The sequence below is a fragment of the Macaca thibetana genome, chromosome 9 (genome assembly GCF_024542745.1).
Source record: "Macaca thibetana thibetana isolate TM-01 chromosome 9, ASM2454274v1, whole genome shotgun sequence".
Lineage (NCBI taxonomy): Eukaryota > Metazoa > Chordata > Mammalia > Primates > Cercopithecidae > Macaca > Macaca thibetana.
The window spans coordinates 87,145,474-87,167,136 of NC_065586.1; the positions used below are offsets into that span (position 1 = coordinate 87,145,474).

General features: G+C 36.2%; 1 protein-coding gene and 1 long non-coding RNA gene across 11 annotated transcripts in view; one reads left to right on the plus strand and one right to left on the minus strand.

Moving 5' to 3' along the window:
• The window catches only part of PCGF5 (polycomb group ring finger 5), a 132,302-nt gene that overhangs the window by 73,811 nt on the left and 36,828 nt on the right, over nucleotides 1–21,663 (plus strand). For all 10 annotated transcript variants that reach the window (XR_007728895.1, XM_050804885.1, XM_050804882.1 and 7 more), the window contains exons 3-6: nucleotides 4,354–4,450; nucleotides 12,389–12,444; nucleotides 12,543–12,602; nucleotides 15,159–15,307. Coding sequence is in view for 9 of the 10 variants with exons in the window: in XM_050804885.1 (XP_050660842.1) it covers nucleotides 4,354–4,450; nucleotides 12,389–12,444; nucleotides 12,543–12,602; nucleotides 15,159–15,307 (362 nt within the window). In the remaining variant the exon portion in view is untranslated. The remainder of the gene's footprint in view (nucleotides 1–4,353; nucleotides 4,451–12,388; nucleotides 12,445–12,542; nucleotides 12,603–15,158; nucleotides 15,308–21,663) is intronic.
• Nucleotides 11,694–21,663, minus strand: part of LOC126963025 (uncharacterized) — an 80,544-nt gene continuing 70,574 nt past the window's right edge. Inside the window, exon 3 of the long non-coding RNA XR_007728896.1 lies at nucleotides 11,694–11,968. This is a non-coding gene — a long non-coding RNA (uncharacterized LOC126963025). The remainder of the gene's footprint in view (nucleotides 11,969–21,663) is intronic.

Here is a 21,663-nt window from a genome sequence, read left to right on the forward strand (position 1 = left end):
CTGTGCAGCTGGGAGCAGCCTACTCAGGCTGTCCAGCACTACATTCCTCATTTGCCAAAGGAGGATAGTAACTGTCCATACTATAATCCATACAAAGTTCTGAGCCCAAACCTGATATTTGATTAGTGCTCATTAAATGTTAGCTAAGTTGTTGCTTAAGTGTTTGCCCACCTGAGGACATCTTTGGTGAGCCTAACTCCCTTTCTGACCCAGGTGTTTCTTATGGGTATAGAATCTGTGTGGAGTAGCTGTTGAGAATGAAGACTGTACTTGGTCTGCATACAGAGTCTTAACCTTAGACCTTTTTAACATCATTCTTGGACCAATTGGGTTAACCACTACAGCGGTTGAGCAGTTAAAGAGTTTGGCATTAAATCTTTAAGATATTTTTAAAATGTGCTGTACTGCTAGTATGGACTTCAAATTATAAACTAAGAATTAGAGGTGAGTTTTGTAGTAATGAGAAGTTTTTTAAGCATCCAAGGGAAACCAAATCTTCATTTTACTTTTTCCCAGTTTCACCGAACTTCAAGCCTGGATTTCCTCAGGTTCTAATTTACATAAGGTTGTGCTTTATTTAACAGTTCTTAAAAGCCATGTGGGAGATGTATCTTCTAGAGATTTTTTTCTTTAAAGGAACAAATAAACTACGAAAAGGGCTATAGACTGTTTAAAAGGAGATCTAATTGTACAACTAGACATGTTTAAGGCTCCTAAAATAAGGGATAAGACATTCTTTTTATATATATTGTAGATCTGTGTAAATAAAGTGTGAAGAAAATGTATCACACATACTTTGGTTAAGAAAATGGATTCAAATATTGGGTTTAACCACTTATTAGCTTCATAATTTTAGACAACTTGCTTAAATTCTCTACTCAATTTTTTATAAGAGGCCAAATGCTATCTAATTAATAGGAATGTAGTAAGGATTAGATTATTAAACTGTATTGGATTAAATACATGTTGGTTAGGATATACATGGACATAATATGTTGAATACATGTGCATATTTAAGATAATGCCTGGTACATAAACCCATTAAATGTTAACTATGATAATAACAATAATGACAACTACCACCAAACCATCCAAATGAAAAAGAAAGCAAGTCAGAATATTACATTGTTCAGCATCTTAAAGTTGTCTTTTACTAAAACTATCTGAAAAAAAAAAAAAAACATTGTCAGGAAAAACAGTTTTTGGTATTAGCCTCTGAAAAAAAATGTTTTCAAAAATTCACATTAAGGCTGGGTGCAGTGGCTCACACCTGTAATTTCAGCACTTTGGGAGGCCAAGATGGGTGGATTACTTGAGGCCAGGAGTTCGAGACCAGCCTGGCCAACATGGCAAAACCCCATCCCTACTAAAAATACAAATAATTAGCCAGGCGTGGTGGTGGGCACCTGTAATCCCAGCTACTAGGGAGGCTGAGGCAGGAGAATCACTTGAACCCGGGAGACAGAGGTTGCAGTGAGCCGAGATCATGTCACTGCACTCTAGCCTAGGCGACAGAGTGAGACTCCATCTAAAAAATAAACAAACAAAAATTCACATCAGAAAACCTGGATTTAGGTCTTTGTGCTGCCATTCACCAGAATAGGCAGGTGACTGGGCCTATTGAAACCTCTTTTCACCAGCAAAAGTGGAATAAGATACCCTATCTCAGTGTTGGTGTGAAAATCAATTCACCTCTTGATAGGAGGGATTCTGTCTCCATCTAGAATAGCACCCTTCAGTAGAGATAAAATGTGAACCATGTGTATAATTTAAAATTTTCTAGTAGCCACACTAAAAAAGAAACAAGTAAAATTAATTTTAATAATGTATTTAACCCAATGTCTAAAATATTGTCATTTCAACATGTAATTAATATAAAAATTATTGAGATTACCTTTTCTTGTTATGTCTGAAATCTAGTGTGTATCTTATACTTACATTACATCTGAACTTAAACTAATGCTTAGTAGCTGCATGTGGCTAGTGACTACTGTATTGGGCAGTCCAGATCTAGAATATAGATTAGTATTCCTCATCACTGTTCTTGGGTACTGGGGCTGCTTTGACCTTAAGCAATTAGCATAACTTTACTCTTTAATGTGTGCACCTTTGGATGCTTGAGCCCTACAACTCTTTCATGAGCAGCCTAGCTTAGTATAGCTTCTGAGAGGATGATAGGGTCCTACCCTTAGCTTTTTGGCTGATCCAGGTGAGGACTTGTTCTGGGCATGTTACGTACCTCTCTATTTGGTCAAGCCTGGTAGACAACCAAGGATTGCCAACCCGTTGAGTATGATAAACCTCTTGAACCACAAGGATCAGAGCTCCATGTCAGGATGGAGGCTTTTAAAATCCCTCCACTCTTGTTTCTCTCTCTCTCTCGCTCTCTCTTTCTCTCTCTTTCTCTCTCTCTCTCTCTCTCTCTCTCTCTTTCTTTCTTTCTTTCTTTCCCTCTTTCCCTCTTTCCCAATTTCAGAGACTTATCTAGCATCCCTGGGAAAAGAGCAAATACCAGCAATCTTCTGAAGGAATTCAGCTTCTCTGTGTTCTACTTCAACATGGCATAATAAGGCAGTCCTCTCTTCCCAAAGATTATTTTGACTTGAGAAGACATTTAGAAACCCTTTTGGGGACAAGAAATTTGGGAAGAAGGCAAAGTATTCAATTGTACATAATAGGTCTAGGCTAAGCTTTTTATATCTAAGCTTTTTATTTTTTTAAGGTTTTTAAGGTTTTATTTTTTAAGATATTTATTTATTTTGATAATGTCTTTTACCCACATTTTGTGAGAACTATCGTGAAGGCAATGTTATCCTAATAGCTGTGTGTAATGGTGAAGAGAGGTAGAGAGTACGGGATTCAGGTACATTCATCCAACAAAACACTGCTCAAATGTCACCAACTTAGGGGTTGCTAAGAGGTCCTATCCTGTGATCACTTTATTTAAAATAGCTGCTACCTCCCAGCACCCTGTCTCTACCTTCTTTTTTGGAGGCGGAGGGGCAGGCAGGTAAAAATATCACTTATCACTAACTAAAATTATTTGTTTGCCTTCCTAAATAAAGTATAGGCTCCATAAGAATTTGGGCTTTGTTTTGTTGGCCCCTGCATCCCCAACTCCTAATATAATGTCTAGCATTCAGTAAATTCCTATTGAATCAATGAATAAATAAACAAAAGGAAATTCTGCTAATCTCTGTATGTACTAAATGATTTTAAAATTGGACACCTGGTAGAGTTCTTCCATGGCCATTGTTGCTTTGGCCAGTATGTGTGATGCGTTCGGATTTTCAAACCTAATCTCACTTGTAAGAATCCTAGTGTTTAGTTTTGACCAATCATTTTGGGAAACTTTTAGATAGTGTCAATCATGAGGAGTGAGAAAGAAGTAGCTTGAAATGCAGCTGTGAATGGGGAGTAGGAGAGCCAATCTATGCCATGTGAAAACTTCAGGTTATACAGGGTAATAGAATGGAGAAGGAGTATTGGGATGAGGAACTGAATTAATATTTTATAGCTCAGGTACTGTAAATTTTGTCTAAAATTTTGGGGCAAAACATTGGCATAATGTGTAGTAGAAGCTTAGTTGAAAGATGAGAGAGATTTATAGCCAGAGAGATTAGTAGTATTTGTAGGAAATGTGGGCTATATACGCTTGTGGCCCCAAATCCACAAGTCATATTTCCATTGTCTTTGTTTAGAATCTTTATTTGAAATTTTATTTATCCCTGTCAGTTTTTCAGTCATTCTTCCAATGTACCTCATGCCTTTGTCCAAACTTGATACCGTTATTCATACTTTGTGCTCCATGGAATTATAGTACCTATGAGCAGAAACTCATTACACTCTGCCAAGGCCAGCAAAGTCCATTGTAACTCCCAGTTTTGTCCCTGGAGCACCCTGCCAATAAAAGTAATGCAAACAGGTTGAAAACTCTCAAGTAGTATTAAGAGTTATTTATGCTGCATTTAAATAAATGTTTAGCAAAGGAAATGAATGCAGACTTAGTTTTTACCTTTTTCTGTCCTTCCTTAAATGAGAAAAATCTATTTTGTGTAAATACACCAGCTTTTTTAGTTTAATATGATGATGAGTAAAGTAGTATTTGGTGTGTGAATGTATTTAAGAAAAAAATAAGCAAAATAGTGTATACTTTTTATTTGTGGCAGTTGACTTTTATTTCAGTTGGGTTTTATTACAGTGTTAACAATTGTAAGGTTTTTGAAGTTTAATTAAATAATGATATTCTACTTGTAGTGGGTAATTTTAAGGTCTGTTTCTAATTACACTTAGTTTAACATTAAATGAGCGTTCATATGATGCATTTTAACCTAAAGTCTTCTTTTTTCTTAGTCTGTAAGACTTGTATTGTTCAGCACTTTGAAGATAGCAATGATTGCCCAAGGTGTGGCAACCAAGTTCATGAGACAAATCCATTAGAAATGTTGAGGTAAGGATGTTATATTTTACAGTTCATCTAATTTACATAAATTGAATAGGCTCTTAATTTTTATTATATGTCATAATATTTCGTGTTGTCTTGACTCAGTTAATATAGGTCTTATGATTTTTATTTTAAAGCATTTTATTTTAAAGTATTTTATTAAGGAGTATTAAAAATAAGATTTTACATCTTAAATATTTAAGAAATACATTTCCAAACTAAAAGTATAACTTTCTCTTAGGCTGTAAGAGTGACTTTAGGTTACAGGCATTTTTAGTATTTTAATAGTCTACATTATGTTGAGCTACATGGTAGTAGAAAGAGGGAGAACTCATAGACAGACTAATATTAGGACTATTAATTTTTTAATTTACCGTATATTCAAAAAAGTACACAAACATTTATGTAAAACTTAAAAGATTTTTTTAAGACTACCATTTACTTATCCCTCAACTTTAGCAGTATAACCATATATATACATACATATAAAATATTTATTTATTTATTTTGAGACAGAGTTTTATTCTTGTTGCCCAGGCTGGAGTGCAATGGTGCGATCTCAGCTCACCACAACCTCCGCCTCCCAGGGTCAGGTGATTCTCCTGCCTCAGCCTCCTGAGTAGCTGGGATTACAGGCATGCGCCATCATGCTAATTTTGTATTTTTAGTAGAGACGGGGTTTCTCCATATTGGTCAGGCTGGTCTCGAACTCCCAGCCTCAGGTGATCTGCCTGCCTCAGCCTCCCAAAGTGCTGGGATAAAGGCATGAGCCACCACACCTGGCCTAATCATATATTTTTAAAACTAGAAGTAGTCTATGAGATTCTAATCCAAATCCCTTTTTTCCCAATTAGGAAATTGAAATCTAGAGAAGTGATATGACTTGACTTAAGGTTTCACAGAACACCTGAAATGTCACTTCCCAGCTACAGTCCGTGTGTCCTCACCACTAGACCCATTTTCATTTCATTGTTCCCACCATAGCTCTAAGGTGGATCACCTGTGTATCTTTAAGAAGCTACTCATCTCGAATCCAGTGAAAAGCACAGAAGGGGTCAATTCCAGAGTTAGCTTTTTAGTACTTTTGAACTTAAAAAAAAAAAAAAAAAAAAAAAAAGCTACTCATCTAAAGATAGAGCTAGATAGTCTCTGGAACCTTTCATAACTCTCTTATCTGTGTGATATTTGCCATCATTCTATAAATCTGGATTTGCAAATCTTACATTTCAGCCTTTTGATTTTCAATTTTAATGCCTGTTTGGGATAATTTGTCTACAGGTAAATGTCTAGCCCTGTAGTTTTCAACGTGTGGTCCCCAAACCATTAGTATCATGTTAGAAGTGACAGTTCTCAGACCACACATCAGACATGCTAACTCAGAAACTTTGGGATTGGAGATCACTTAGTTTAGCAAGTTCTCTAGGTGATGCTAATATATGCTAATATGTGGGAACCACTGGTCAACCCTGGTCTGTAATTCTGAGCAAAGCTTGTTCTGGTTGGATTTATATCAGTGCCTCTCAGCCAGGGGTGATTTTGCCCCCGGGATACATTTAGCAATATCTGGAGACATTTTTGATTGTCAGATCTGGGTGAGTGCTCGTGGCATCTAGTAGGCAGGGGCCAGGGATGCTACTAAGCATCCTACGATGCACAGGATAGGCCCCACACAGCAAAATTTATCCAGCCTAAAATGTTAGTAGTACTGGAGTAAAGAAACTGAATAAAGCAAACATTTTCTCTCAAATAATGTTTTTCTTAATTTTAAAATAAAAAACTGTTAATATCCAGTTGTAATGAAAAATTATTACCAACTGTTAATAAAAATTATAATAACTTATTTTTATTAAAATAAAAAAACAGTTAATAAAAACAAGCAGTTAATAATTATTACCTTCTCTGTTCTTAAAGGGCCACATCGTAAGGCAATTTATCTTAATCTTTTGATTCTGACCATTAGATACCTGAAGGAATCCAGTCACTGTTTAATGAAACCTGCTCCCTTGGCTAAAGTATAACATCATACATTTTTAAACTTCTTATTTGGAAATAATTTCAAACTTAGAATCCCCCAAATAAAAGTAGTACAAGAGCCACGTGCATTCTGTTCACCCAGATTAGCCTCTTATTAACATTTTCTCTCGTTTGCTTTATCATGTGCATATGTGCATTGCATGCTTTATTTTTTCTGAACTATTTGAGGGTAAGTTACATGTATCATGGCCCCTTACTCTTAAATGCTTCACTGTATATTTCCTAAGAATAAGGATATTATATTATGTAACCACAGTATGATTGCGTTGGTATAATACTTTAACCTAACTACCATATTCCAGTTTTCTTAATTTATCTAATGATGTCCTTTATAGAGCTCTTTTCTTCCTAAAATCCCACCAAAATTACCACAAAGGAATTTTTTTAAAGACATAAACTCAGAGATAATAAAAACAAGATATCCTATATCTTTGACACCTAGGATAGCTCCGGAAACATGATAGGTTCTCAATAAACACTTTTTAAAGGATAAGAAGAAATGGTAATAGAAGAGATGTCAGCAGAAACTAAAAGCTAGAAAGCAGACTGGTGGTGGTGATAGCTGAGCAAACCTCAGAGGCCTGAGTATACCAGGAAAGTAAGGAGGTCGTAGGGAGCGGAAGATCTTTCCCAAAGTTTCCTACAGCAGGCTGCTTCTTTTTAGCCAAAACTAGATTACATGACAGTCTCTAGGTAAAGTGATATGGTGGGTTTTGAAATGCTTTAACAAATCATGAATTATCCCTGAAGGTGGCCACATTGCAGCCAGAACGTAATTGGATTTTGTTAGCCAGAAATAAGGGGAATTTAGGCTCCTTCATTAGAAGCCTAAATTGCCTGTGACACATGTAGCAAAAAATTTACCTTCTATGTACTTGTTCACAGGAAGTTATTGGGAGATGTGCTGGAGCATAAACCAAGAAAGAATAAATGACTCTAACATAGTAGAGAGGTGAAGGGATATGACAATTGTGCAGCAGACCTGGGGAACAAGCAGTCTGTATTTGTACTGTCCAGTACGGTAGCAATTAGCCACATGTGGCTGTTAAGCACTTTCGATGTTGCTAGTGCAACTGAGGAATGGAATTTCTAATTTAATTTCAATTAAAACCTGAAGCAGTGTAAATATTTTTCCACTAAGTATAACTTTAATGTTCAATAAATAAAAATTACCGAATGTATTATTAAATATATTTTAATATATAGCAAAACATTAAAGTTAGTTTTACATAAAAAGTATAAAGTACTGGTGTTAATGTGCCTACTAAAAATTTAAAATTACATATTTGATTCACACCATATTTCTATTGGACATCACTGATATAGACAATAGAAGGAAGATGGAGAGCTCCATGAGGGGAATCATTCATCAGCAAATATTTACTGGATGCTTGCTATGTCTGGGCACTATTCTAGGTGCTTGAGGTCCATTCACAGACAAAATAAAGATCTTTGCCCTTGTAGATTTAATATTTTTGTAGTGAGAGACATTCAATAAATCATATAATAAGTAACTTATATGGTATGTTAGAAAGTGAAAATTGCAAAGGCAAGAAAGGGGAAAGTGTTGTGGGGTGAGGAGGTCAAGAGTGTGAAGGGAGGGGCAGATGGCAATTTTAAATAAGATGGTGATGATAGGCTTCTGTGAGAAGGTGAGATTTAAGCAAAGACTTGGAGACTGTGAGAGGTTAACCATGGGTAGGTCTGGGAAAGCATGCCTATTCCAGGTAAAGGAAGCAGCCAGTGCAGAGTGCCTAAGTCAGGAGTGTATCTATGCCTTGTTGGACGACCAGCAAGGAGACCTGGGCAGCTGGGGAACAGTGAGTGAGGGAAAGAATACTGGGCAACAAGAGCAGAGAGATCATGAGATTCCAGATTGTGAAGAGCCATCTAGGCCACTGTAAACATTTTATCTTTCACTCTGAATGAAATGAGGAGCCTCTGCAGGATTTTGGTTGCAGGATTGATCTGATATGAACATTTTGATGACTGTATTGAGAACACCCTGCATATAACAAGGCAAGGGTAGAAGCAGGGAGAACAGTTAGAAAGTAATTGCAGTGACCTTGGTGAGAGGAGGTAGCAGTAGAGGGGACAAGAAGTGCTCGTGTTCTGAATATATTTCAAAAGTAGATCCAGCAAGGTTTGCTGATGGATTGGATATAGGATATGAGATAAAAGAGTTGAACATGACTTTAAGATTTCTGACCTGAGCAACTGGAAGAATGGCGTTGCCATTAACTGAGTTGGGAAGATTAATAATAGAGCAAGGAAGGGGTAGATCAGGACTTCGATTGTGGACATGTTGAGTTATTTCAGAGAAGAGAGAAAGTTGGTAAGCGGATATATGGGTCTGGAACTCAAAGGGAGAGGTCTGGGCTGGAGGAAAACATTTGGTAGTCTTCAACATATAGAAGATCTTTCAAGTTGTGAGGCAGGATGAGGTCACTTCAGGGAGTGAGTACAGAGAGACATGAGTCAAGGATCAAGGATTGAGCCCTGGAGAACTCCAGCATTAAGTGTTCAGAGAGAAGAGGAGGAGCCAGCACAAGAAACTGAGAAGGCACAACCAGTGAGGTAGAGGAAAATCCAGTGTGTGGTGCCCTAGAAGTTAAGTGAAGATAGTGTATGTCAAAGGAGACAGAGTGATCCACCTGTGTCATTTGTTGTTCATGGCTACAAGTAAGGTGAAGACTGAGAATTGATGATTGGATTTAGCACAATGGAGGTCATCAGCCTTGAAAAGAGCACTTTCTTTAGAGCTGTGAGGCCAAAAACCTAACTGGATTGTTTTAAGAGAGGAAAGGAGGGAGAGGAATTAGCAACAGTGAGTATAGTATTGACAACTCTTTCAAGGAGTTTTACGACAAATGGGAGCAAAGAAATGGGGTGGGGGGTTGGTTGCTGTCAAGTACAGCCAAGAAGGTTCTTCATTTTGTTTTGATATGGGAGAAATAATGGCATATTTGAAGAGAATGATCCAGTAGAAAGCAGAGAGTTAATCATGTTGGAGAGTAGGAAATGGAATCTCACAGCATAAGAGGAGACACTGGTTTTCAATGGGAGCATTGACAAAAAAATTGTAGCAACAGGCAGGTAGACAGCGAGTACATGGTGCAGATGCTGTAGGTAGGTATGGTGGCCGGGGCCTGTGGAAGTTTGTTTTTCATTGCTTTGACATTTTTCATTGAGAAGAAAGTGTTTGTCGGCAAAAATTAAGGATAGAGGAAAGGGATTTGGAGAGTTAGGGAGAGAAAAAAAGCATATTGTCCAGGGGAGTGAGAGAATCAGTGCACTTGTGAATGTAGTATGATTCCTGGCAAACTTAAAGGCATGTTTGGGTTGTAGTTAGGAATTTGAAGGGGTGTGGTTGTGTTTTTAAGCAGCCATGGGTGCCAGTGCAGAGTTGATGGAAAGTTGGATTTAACCTGAGTTGTACTAAATAATTTTGAGCAAGTAAGAGAGACAAATCAAGGGTACATGTAAGGAAGTGATTTAGTGACTGACCATAGAACAGATTAGTCCTAAATTGGGCTGGAAGGACAGAAAGGACATCAAAGTAGTAAGTAATGTTTCAGAGGCAACGAAATGAAACTAAGTTGGTTCCTGATCTGTTTGTATGTAGTAAGAAGTGCTATTTTTTATGCACTCCTACTATTAAATAGTCTGGGAAAACTTTACGAATGACCTTGTCTTGAGAATAAGGTAGCATTTGGTTTGGTTGGAGAGTACAGAGAGTATTTGAGCCAGGATGCAAAACATGAGGGAGAAAAATGAATTGGAAAAGACAAGGAATTCTTGGGATAATTGAATAAGCCAGTTGGCTAGAGAAGAGAGACAGTGAGCAAATAGTACCAGTTATGGTTTGTAGGTTGAACTCAAGTTATATAAACACATGAAGCCAGGTAATAGGGAGAAATTAGTCCTTGAGCAGGGAACTAACACAATCAGATTAGTACTTTAGGAAGATTCATTATGAGCATGTCTCTGCTCTGCTCAAAGTAGAATGGTAATTAATTGAAGAAATGGAAGAATTGATGGGGGAATAGGTGGGACAGGTACTGAGAGGGAGCTCTAAATGTGTAAATGAAGGGAAGGAAAGAAGTTAATTCTCGTATTTTGAGCTGATTTGGGAGAATTATGGTATCACTTAAAAATTTAATTTAAAAAAGCAAGACAATGACTGGGATACTTAGTATTTTATTGGAGGAGGATAGATGAGACAATCCTGACATAGATTAATAAGAGGAGGTACTTGAAATGTTCAGCATCTGTTAGAAATATGGAACTTGAACTCAGCAGAGAGATGTGATACATAGGCAGGCAGGCAGACAGACAGACAGACAGATAATCTGCCTATATGTTAGTTTTGAAGCCACAAAAGCAGATGAAATCCCTAAGGAAGACAGAACTTAGAAAAGGTCAAAGAGTGCAGAGTACAAAGCAAGGGAGAATATCAGATTTAAAAGTAACTGGGAAAAAGAAAAATACTCAGCAATAAAGAAAGAACAGACTTAAGTAATAAAGAACAGACTTGAAAATTTAAAAAAAAAAAAGGAAGGAAAATTTCAGGGAGGCAGGCGGTGTTAGACAACACTGTCAAACTGCTGCAGAGCAATATAGAAGAAACGTAAACTTAAAAAAGAATTTTTAAGTTTAAATTTTAATTCTAAAAAATTTAAACCTATTCAATATGGAAATTTTGAATGATTCGGAGAGTTCAGTAGAGTAAAAGAAGCAAAACAGAGTATGTGACAGAAACAATGTAGGTTTTATTTTCACATTTTTTTCCAGTTAGAAGAAAAAATTGAGAAACAGAATAATAGTTTGAAAAGAGTTAATGAGTTAAGAAAGGTTTTGCTTTTTTTTGGTTTTTTTTTTTTTTTTTTTTTTTTTTTTTTTTTTAAGATGTGAGAAACCTCTGTGTGTTTGTAGTCTTGTTGAAGAGTAATGTTGTTGAGCAGGATGAAGGAGATGAGGCAGGAAGCGGGTGTTGTGGGGGCAAGAGAATGGGATTGAAGACAAAAAGCCATGAAAAAGATGAGTTATATGGCAGGAAAGAAAATAAGAAAAATGTCAAGATAAATATTTAAAGTTTTCATTTCAGAAGGTAGAACAATAAAGTGGTCTAAATTTCTCAGAAGAGAGGAATGGAGATTATTTCCTTTAGGGGAAAGAGCCAGAGCTGTGGTAGAGATTTTGAGAATGGGCGTATCAGCTGTTGCTGCGTAACAGACAACCTCTAAAGTGACACTTGAAAAAGCAAGCATTTATTATTCCTCCTGGTTTGCTGGGTTAGCTGGGTGGTTCTTCTGGTTTTGACTGGGCTCACTCATGCAACTGCAGTTAGCTGCGCATTGGGTAATCTGCTGTGCTGATCTTGGGGGATAGGCTGTCTTTGGACTAGTCTAAAATGGCCTCATCAGGGCAACTTCGCTCTCTTCTACGTGGTCTCTCATCCTCCAGCCTTGTTCTCATGGCAGCAGGATTCTGTAAGAGAGAGAAGTAGAAACAAAAGCATTTGATGCCTCTTAAGGCTTAGGCTTAGGACCAAGCAGTCACTTGTACCACATTCTGCTGGCCTCAACAAGTTTTAAAGCCAGACCATACTTCCAAGGCAGGGAAATAGACTCCATCCTTAGTCAGGGGAGGAATTTCAAAGTCATGCTCAAGAGTGTGGTTATAGACAGAGCTGGGGACTGGGACCATTTTTGTTATCAGTCTACTACTGGGGAAGGCTGTAAATAGGTGTGTTCCATGGATGGAAGAGTGTGGTATAGTAGATGTGCTAAAATTGTGTATGTATTTCGTTATATATATGTATATATGTAAGATACACATCTCAGACTATTTACATGTCAGATTTTGGTGTCTTCATTGTTAGTATTTTCTTTCTCCCCACTTTCGAAGGTTGGACAATACATTAGAGGAAATTATATTTAAGCTGGTCCCTGGACTACGAGAACGTAAGTGGCTCTTTAGGTTCTTGCAGATGTTTCTGTTTTATGAAATCAACATTTCTATTAAAGATTTCTTGACTTTTATACTCTTTCTTTTAAATTAGAAGAACTTGAGCGCGAATCTGAATTTTGGAAGAAAAATAAGCCTCAAGAAAATGGACAAGGTGACTTTTTCTTATGTCTGTTTCTGATAGCATCTCTTAAATTGGTCAGCTTTTCATAGTTTAGGTGAACTAATATCTCTCTTCAGGCTCACATTTTTCCTGCACAAAATTCATGCACCCTTTTATTTACATTATGAACCTTTTTCTATATGAGATTTTATATAAATGATTGTAAATCTGAAGTCACTTTAATTGAAGGTAATTGGAAATAGAGGAAATTGAACTTTGGGAAGAGAAAAGGGAGATAAAAGAGAAAATTGACTAGATGTTTATAGTAGTAATTTCTAGGGAGCTAAAGGAAGCTGAAGTAAGAAATAGCCACAGCTTGCAACTAAACAGTGAAGAGTTTTTTGTTCTGTTTATTTTGTATGTTTGTCTCTATAGGAGAGGGAGCTGAGATGTGGCTGAGAGCCAGATCAGGAGATTTTACTATGCTCTGATACTCTGAAATGAAGTTTTTATAAGTAGAGCTCAGGTGATACAAACTTACATGTCATGAAAATTTAGAAAGTATTTCTGGGTGTTTATGGGAATTTTCCCCATCACCTATGCTGCATGTCCATATTTCTCCTCTGGGTCCCAGGAGACTCAGCAATTAGTAATTTTTAATAATAATTTCAGCAAAGGAGCAAACATTACTGAGCAGATAAAAGGCTTTTAGTGTACATACATACAGAGATATATATATATATATCTGTATTCCACACAAAGGGGTATCTAAAATTATAAGAAAGTATCATTCCCATTGTTTTTTAAATATGAGATTTAATTTAGGATGTCCTAAATATCATTTATAGTTATTCAAGAATGTGTGTGGGTTCTTATGGGGTCAATTGTGAGTTCAGCCTCCCAATCTTGGTTTTCCCATAAGATCATAGGACTGTCAATTTTACATGGTTAAAGTAGATGAGATCTCTCTTTTTTAATCTGTAAAATGGAGATTATCATTTTACTAGTTCAACTTAACTGTGTAAGGCTGTTAGAGCAGGGGAAGTTTGAGAATAGTTTTGATGACTAGAATAAGGTAGCAAGAGACTATTTTTTACCTGTAACAACAACAAAAAAAAATGGCAAAGAAGCTAAGCCTGACCAAAAAAATGACTTAACTAGGGCTTGTTTTACCCACGTGTATACTGCAATTAAACAATAACAACCAATTATAGTCGTGGTATAGTAAAAATATAGATAAGGCTAATTAAATATTCCAGTTTTTGACTACCTGTTCAAGAGGACAGGAGCCTGAGGGATTGTCATCAGAAGTTATGTGGTAGGTTTACCCTATGATTATATGTATCACAGCTTGACTTGTGAAGAGCTGTAGCCTACTTTGTGAATTTTATCTCCCTTTTCCTATTGTTTCTCCCTTTTTAAGTATTTATGGTATTTGGTCTTTAGCTTGGGTGGAGAATTTGGATTTTTTTTTGGAGCTGGGAGTTTGGTTCATAGAAGGCAAATTCCTATCTATGTATATTCTCTATAAATAGGGAAAAGAGAACCCACCTCCCCGCTCTATGGTACACCTGTAGTGCTTTTACTACAGTCATCGAAGAGGATCAGGCCTGTCACTTTGCAGGGAGGCTTTTCTACAATGTATTGTTTGGCTAGCTAATTTTTTCAAGTTTTAGCTTAGAGATATCTCATCTGGAAATCGTCCCTGAACCTCTGCTTCACTCCCAGAGTTTGGGTTTATTGTCTCTTTTATATGTGCACGCATAGTCCATTTTACCTCTCCCATCCTATATTCTATATTTGTCTGGTTTTTTCCCTTTTTTTTTTTTTTTAACTTGCTTTTATTTCATTCCATACCCTGACCACTGTGAGAGAGAGGATGATAGCTCTAGTTTCAGTATTGCTCCCTCAGGCCTTGTATGATGTGTACCCAACACACAGTTAAAGCGACTCCACAGATGAATGGTAAATATAGCTGCATTATTTATAGGCTACAGGTATGTAATAGGTGAAATACATTTGTATATAATATAAAGTATGCCATTCAGATTTCTTTAATGGAGTTGTAACGTTATATATTAATAGCTATATATATGTTAAAAAGCTAATTCATTATACTCGTTTTTTTCACTGGCTGATTTTATGAATATCTAGTAATTGGAAATTTTGAGAACTTTTAACATTTGAAAAGTATTTGCTTTTAATTTGAATATATACCATATATATAAACTTGAGTATAATTTATATATACACATATAAGTAATTTGGAAGTATTTTTATATATCCTGTCCACTTTCTAACATAGTCTAATTACTAATTGTAATCTTTTATTTTGGCTAAATTCAGCTAGTCTGAATCTTTCATTTGGCTATCTCAATGAGCCTAGAAATCTTAAGCTATGTTAGTAAGTTTCCAATTTTTTTTTTTTTTTTTTTTTTTTACAAAATATTTCCATTGTTGAGTTGGTTGGAACATTTTAAAGATACTAAGTTCTTCAAAAACTGCTAGGAAAGTTTTTTAAGTTGTTTTTTGTTTCGATGATCAATGTATGATTGTTTAAAATCAACTTTGATTTCTAGCTAACTTAGGTTTGTTTAAATTATACAGATGATGCTTCAAAAGCTGACAAACCGAAAGTAGATGAAGAAGGTGATGAAAATGAAGATGATAAAGATTATCACAGAAGTGACCCACAAATTGCTATCTGTCTAGATTGTTTACGAAATAACGGGCAATCAGGGGACAATGTAGTAAAGGTGAGTGAACAAGTACTGTGGTATTTTTATGATTAGTTTATAGTAAACCCTTGGTAATTTATTGACAAATTTTCTAACGCTTCAAAATGTTTGTTTTCAAAGTTTTAATTAACATAATTACATAAAATACCATTCTTTGACAATCCTGTGCTTACAAATGGTTACAAGTCCCACAACTGAACCGTCCTGGGCCAATGCCACCATCTAGTGGCTAATGCCCAGAATCACACCTCTCTTTCTCCACCTCCTTTTATACCTTTGTTGGGAATTCATATGCATGGTTTCTGTTTTTTAGAGTGGTGACCAACTTAGAGAATTTCATGTCACTAGTAGTTCTAGCCGTTTTATTCATTCTCTTCTAATTTTATCCTTTATTTCTCTATTTTTATTTGCAACTCAACAAGATTTCCATGTCAGAGCTAACATATTTTGTGAATAATTTAATCAATTAGTTTTGAAGTAAAATTAGATGTTGTAAAATGCCTCTGAACTTTTAAATTCCTTGAAGGCCCTCAGTTATTTCCTGTAGAATCTCCATTTCTGGTACTGTTCTCCTCTGCCTCTGCTAATTGAATCTTTCCTTAGAGGATCTTTATAGAAAGTTTAAAACATTCTGCTTTTATTGATTTTCTTTGGTCTTTAAATGGTGTTACTTTAATAATATTTTCAACCTTTTTATTGCAAGCAGCTTTTATTTTTATTACACATCTTCACTACTTTAGCTGTTAGATTTTTGCCACTTTATCCTACTGAGAATATTGAGAGATTATTCCACTTGCCATTATGCCACTGAGAATATTGTTTATCTCACTGTATTCTGTTTTATTCAAATGCCTATATTCATTGTCTCTAATTTTCTTTTACTTCTTCTGCGTAAATCTGTAAGCTAGTCGGTTGAATTTTTTACTTATATGTTTAATGGCATTTTCCTACTGGGAAGTGAAAAACAGTTTTTCACTTCAGATCAAGTTTTCCTAGCATCTTATAGCAACATTAATGAGCACAGTAATTCAATGAATATTTATCCACTATGTGAATAGTAGGCAGTGAAGATGTAAGTAGTAAGAAAAAACATCTTTCACTCAAGGAACTGTTAGGTCTTACACATACAAATAGTTAAAATAAGGTAATTTATTTTGTTAAGGGGAATTTATTGGACATGTAATAAAGTGCATCCATATTTACAGAAATGACCACTGTACCTGTTTATCCTTATAATATTTTCAGTTGTTTCTTATGATCTTTCCCAAAAGTCATCTCCCTTTTTGGGAAGTTATTTTTCATAGAGTTCATGGTCATCCTTTAGCTCTCTAATACATGAGCTAGCTCATAGTGAAAGTTAAATCAATGGAAAGGCTGAATATCTTCTCATAAACAAATGTAAAGTCCACTTCTCTGCATCATTTCTCATATGAAAGTACAAAATATTGAACTTTAGAAATTTATTTGAAAAATTAACCACCCCTGCTTGTTGTTCTCCATTTTCACATCTTTGACACTTTGCTGTTCTAGTCGACCTTTTATCCATTCACTCTTTCCTTTATGGACTTTTCTTCATCCTTGTACCTTCATTCTTAGTTTATAAATTACTTTTACTAAGCTACCCTGGTTCTTCCTTTGTTTCCTGGGCCATTCCTGCTTTGTCTCCACTGGCTCTACTTCTTGCCTTCTACTTGATATATATGAGTATGTCCTAATACTTTCCCTATATCTATTTTAGAAAGTCTTCTCCATTTTCTATGTGGCTTCAACTACGCAAAGGATTTTTTAACTTTTATTTTAGGTTCAGAGGTACACGTGCAGATTTCTTACATAGGTAAATTGCATGTCACAGGTGTGGTATAAGGTTATTTTGTCACCCGGGTAATAAGTATAATACTCAATAGGTAGTTTTTCAATCCTGTCTCTCCGCCTACCATTCCACCTTCAAGTTGAGCCTTGTGTCTGTTGTTCTCTTCTTTATGCAAAGGACTTTTAAGGCCTCATTTCCAACCCTGCTTTTTTTCCCAAGCTCGAATATTATATCTCTATTTTTAAATAGACCAGTTGAGAGTTTCACTAACACCAGAAACTTGACTCATCTAAGTTGTCTAATGCATTACACTTTCATCTAATTTTGGTCCAGACATGCAGTTTCAGTTATGACTACTGTCTTTCAGCCAATCAAATAAGTTCTGAAGCTTGACGTCATCTTTGACCTGTTACTGTTTTCTTTCAGCCAGTCACCAAGTCCTGCAAAATTCCCCCCAGTTTAGTGCTGCTCACCCTTATATCTACATTTTTTAAAGTAGTTATTAAGTGTTTTCTGTACCCTTAATTTTTCTTTTGTTATCCAGGGCTAGGGCCACTTGCCTGAGTGTGTGTAAGGCCCAGAGTAAGGGCCGTGACCAATCTCAGGGTCAGATGGTAAATATTTTAGACTCTGTAGGCCATATGGTCTCTGTTGCAATTTACTCAACTTATTCATTATAGCACTAAAGCAGCACAGACAATAGTAAATGAATGGGCATGGTTGTGTTTCAATAAAACATTACTTATAGAAATTGATGGCCAGCCAGATTTGGCCTGAGGACATGGCCATTGTACAGGCCAAAAGTTTGCCACCTTTTGGCCTGTACAATTAAGTCGTAACTCCTTACATTAGCATTCAAGGCCCTTCATTAACAAGCACCTTTTTAAATAAGTTTATCTCCCATTAAACCCATTAGTAAATCCTCCCTTCAAAGCAAGTGATTATCCTTTATGTATGTGTTCCTTCTCTCTCTCTCTCTGTCTTCCCCCCCACTTCGTGTGTGTGTGTGCGTGTGTGTGTGTGTGTGTGTGTGTGTGTGTGTTGGAGACCATATATCTGACAAAAGATCTGTATCTAGAATATATAAAAGTTTGTGTTACGAATATTTAAGACCTCTAAAACTTTGAACAGCCCTTCCTGTTTGGCGTGTTCTTTCCTCTTCCACCATCCTATGCTTCTGTCAAGACCCAAAGATTTTTATTCTTTGTGATGCTTTTCCCAACCTAGTGAATCCCTTTTCTGAAATTCTGTAGTACTTACATTTATCCCTCAATTAGGGATTAGTTTGTTATCTATTAAGGATGTGCCTAAGAGTTCTAGGCACTGATACTATCTTTTTTTATGTGTGTGTTGTCCTTGATACTAGACTGTAAATCCCTTAGTGGCAGAGACACAATGTCTGTATTGCTTTATGGCCTTTTCAGCCATCTCATTCCTCTGCAGTGGGGTGTGATTCACAAGTGTGGTGGGGCAGTAGTTGCATGTATCATTTATACAGAATACCTACTGCTTTTGTAATACAGAAGTCAAAGTCAACAGTGGGATGTCAATAAAAAGAGTAGAGTAAGTATCTCTGAAAATTCACTTTTCCATAAAAGTATAAAACTACTGGCAAAAATGTTCAGTATCAGCTTTTTCAGAGATCTGATATTAAACAAAGGCTTATAGATGCCTATAGAGCATTTTATCAAAAAGATGACTAACTCTCAGTATAAAAGGTGAGCTTTGTGGCATTTTAACTTGCTTTAGTTCCAGCCCCTGCTCAAATTCTGCAGTAGCCTTGAAAATAACAGCCTGCTTTCCCATTGCAGTCTCTCAGGACCAAAGGAAAAGAATAGAGGTAGAGCTCTTTCAAAGCCTCATTGCCAAAGAATGGTCATTATTTGACCTGTCTGGTTGTTTCCTAGGAGACCCCACTTACAAGATTGTCAGTATTCAACTTGACTTGGAGCTTGCCCCCATGGAAAAAGCCTTCTCTGTTGGTGGGGGAAAGGGGCATTTGTCAAAAACAATTACAGACAAATGTTTCAACTTTACAGCTGCCTGAGGTATAGATAACATTTGGAGCAAACAAGAGGCTAACCAAATAGCTTAAATGGAAGAGCTGGAGAACAAGATGTCCCTAGGAGCTTCAAAAAGCTGTGACATATTCCTTGAAATCTAGAGGGCCATGTGCATATGTAGAGTTGTATGCATGTTCAGGAAAGACCTGAGAAGGCCCTAAGTTCTCACCTCTGCCTGACCTTGAAGTGCTCTGCATGAGTAGGAAGTGAAGACTAAGGCAGAGTTGTCAACACCTTGGTTGAATATTGGTGGTATGCCACCAAACACATACCCAGACCCTTGGCAAAGACTGAGCAACTTAACGGCTCCAGATGTATAAAGAAGTCTCTCTTCAATTATTAGCTGACCTCTAGGCAGAAACTTTCATGACTACATATGGTAAAGAATACAGACTTTACGGAATTAGTTTAGGACTGAAGAGCAGGCAGGAATCTGATTTCCAGTACTGCAACATTATATCATTTAAAATGTCTAGTTTCAACAACAACAACAAAATATGAGAGATACTAACAAATACAATGGTCCCTCAGTATATGTTGGGGATTAATTCCAGGACCCTTCATGGATAACAAAATTTGTAGATCCCATGTCCCTTATATAAAATGGTGTAGTATTTGTACATAACCTGTGCACAGCCTGCTATATACTTTAAATCATCTCTAGATTACTTTTAATACCTAATATAATGTAAATGCTATGTAAATAGTTGTTAATACTATGTTATTTTTATTGTATTGTTATTTTTATTGTTTTTAAAAATATTTTTGATCTGTGATTAATTCACAAATGCAGGACTGCAGTTACAGAGAGCCGATTGTATGACCCATACACAGGAAAATAAGCAGTCAATAGAAACTGTCCCTGAGGAAGCCTAGACATTGTACTTATTAGGCATAGATTTGAAATTATCTATTTAAATATGTACAAAGAACCAAAACCATGGTCTGAGCACCTATATGAAAATATAAGAATGATCTCACCAAATACAGCGTATTAAATGTTTTTAAATATTCTGGAGTTGAAAAGTATAGCAACTGAAATTAAAATTTTACTGGTGAGACTCAACAGCAGACTTGAGCCAAAGGAAAAAAAAAAAACCTATAAAATTGAAGTTAAATGAATTGAAAGTATTCAGTCTGAGAAACAGAAAATAGAATAAAGAAAAATGACCAGGTCCTCAGAGACCTGTAGACATCATCAGGCTTACCAGCATACACATAATGGAAGTTCCAGAAGGAGAGGAAATGGAGAAAAAAGGACAGAAAGTGTATCTGAAGAAATAATGGCCCCAAAAAATCAACTAAATTTGATGAAAATCATTAAGCATCTGAGAAGCTTACAAACTTCAGGTATGATAAATTCAAAGAAATTCATACCTGGGCACATCATAATCAAACTATTGAAAGACAAAGAGAGAATCTTGAAAGCAACAATATAAAGGTGACTCATGCACAAAGGACCCCCAGTAGGGTTAGTAGCCGATTTCTCACCGAGAGCTGTGGAGGATAGAAGGCAATAGGATAATATATGCAGAGTGCTCAAAGAAAGAAAACTGTCAACTAGTAAATCTATATTCATCAAAAATCTATAACTTTCCAAAAGGAAGGAGAAATTAAGATATTCCCATGACCTTGGATTTGGCAGTGGATTCTTAGAAATGACACCAAAAGCACAAGCAACAAAAGAAAAGAAATAGATAAATTGGACTTCATTAAAATGTAAAACTCTCGTGTATGAAAGGACACTAAAGAAAGTGAAAAAAGTTATAGAATGGGAAAAATATTTACAAATCATATCTGATAAACCTTTAATATACAGGTATATGAAGAACTCTTATAAATCAACAATGAAAAGATGGCCCAATTTGGAAAAAAGTAGGCTAATGTCTTGAATAGACATTCCTCTAAAGAAGTTATAAAAATGACCAATAAGCACAGGAAAAGTTGCGAAACATCACTAGTCACTGGGGCTCTGCAAATCAAAACCACAACAAGATATCATTTTATACCTACTAGGATGGCCAGAAATTTTTTTTAAGGAAAATAATAAATGTTAGAGAATGTGGACAATTGAAACCTGATACATTGCTAGTGGGAAGGTGAAAGTGCAGCTACTGCAGAAAACAGTTTAGCCGTTCATCAAAGAGTTGACGTGGTAATTCCACTTCTAAGTATGTGATCATATCCAGTAGTCCCCCCTTATGTGTGGAGCATATGTTCCAAGACCCCCAGTGGATGCTGCAACCACAGATAGTACCAAATAATCCTGTATATACTGGTTTTTTTATTTGATAACTGAGATAGCTAAGTCACTAATGGACAGGTAGCCTATACAGCATGAATATGCTGGGCAAAAGGAGGATTCACAACCTGGGCAGGACAGAGTACGATGCTGCAAGATTTTAACATATTACTCAGAATTGTATGCAGCTTAAAACTTATGAATTATTTCTAGAACTTTCCATTTTGTATTTTTGGACAGTGATACATTGACTGGGTAA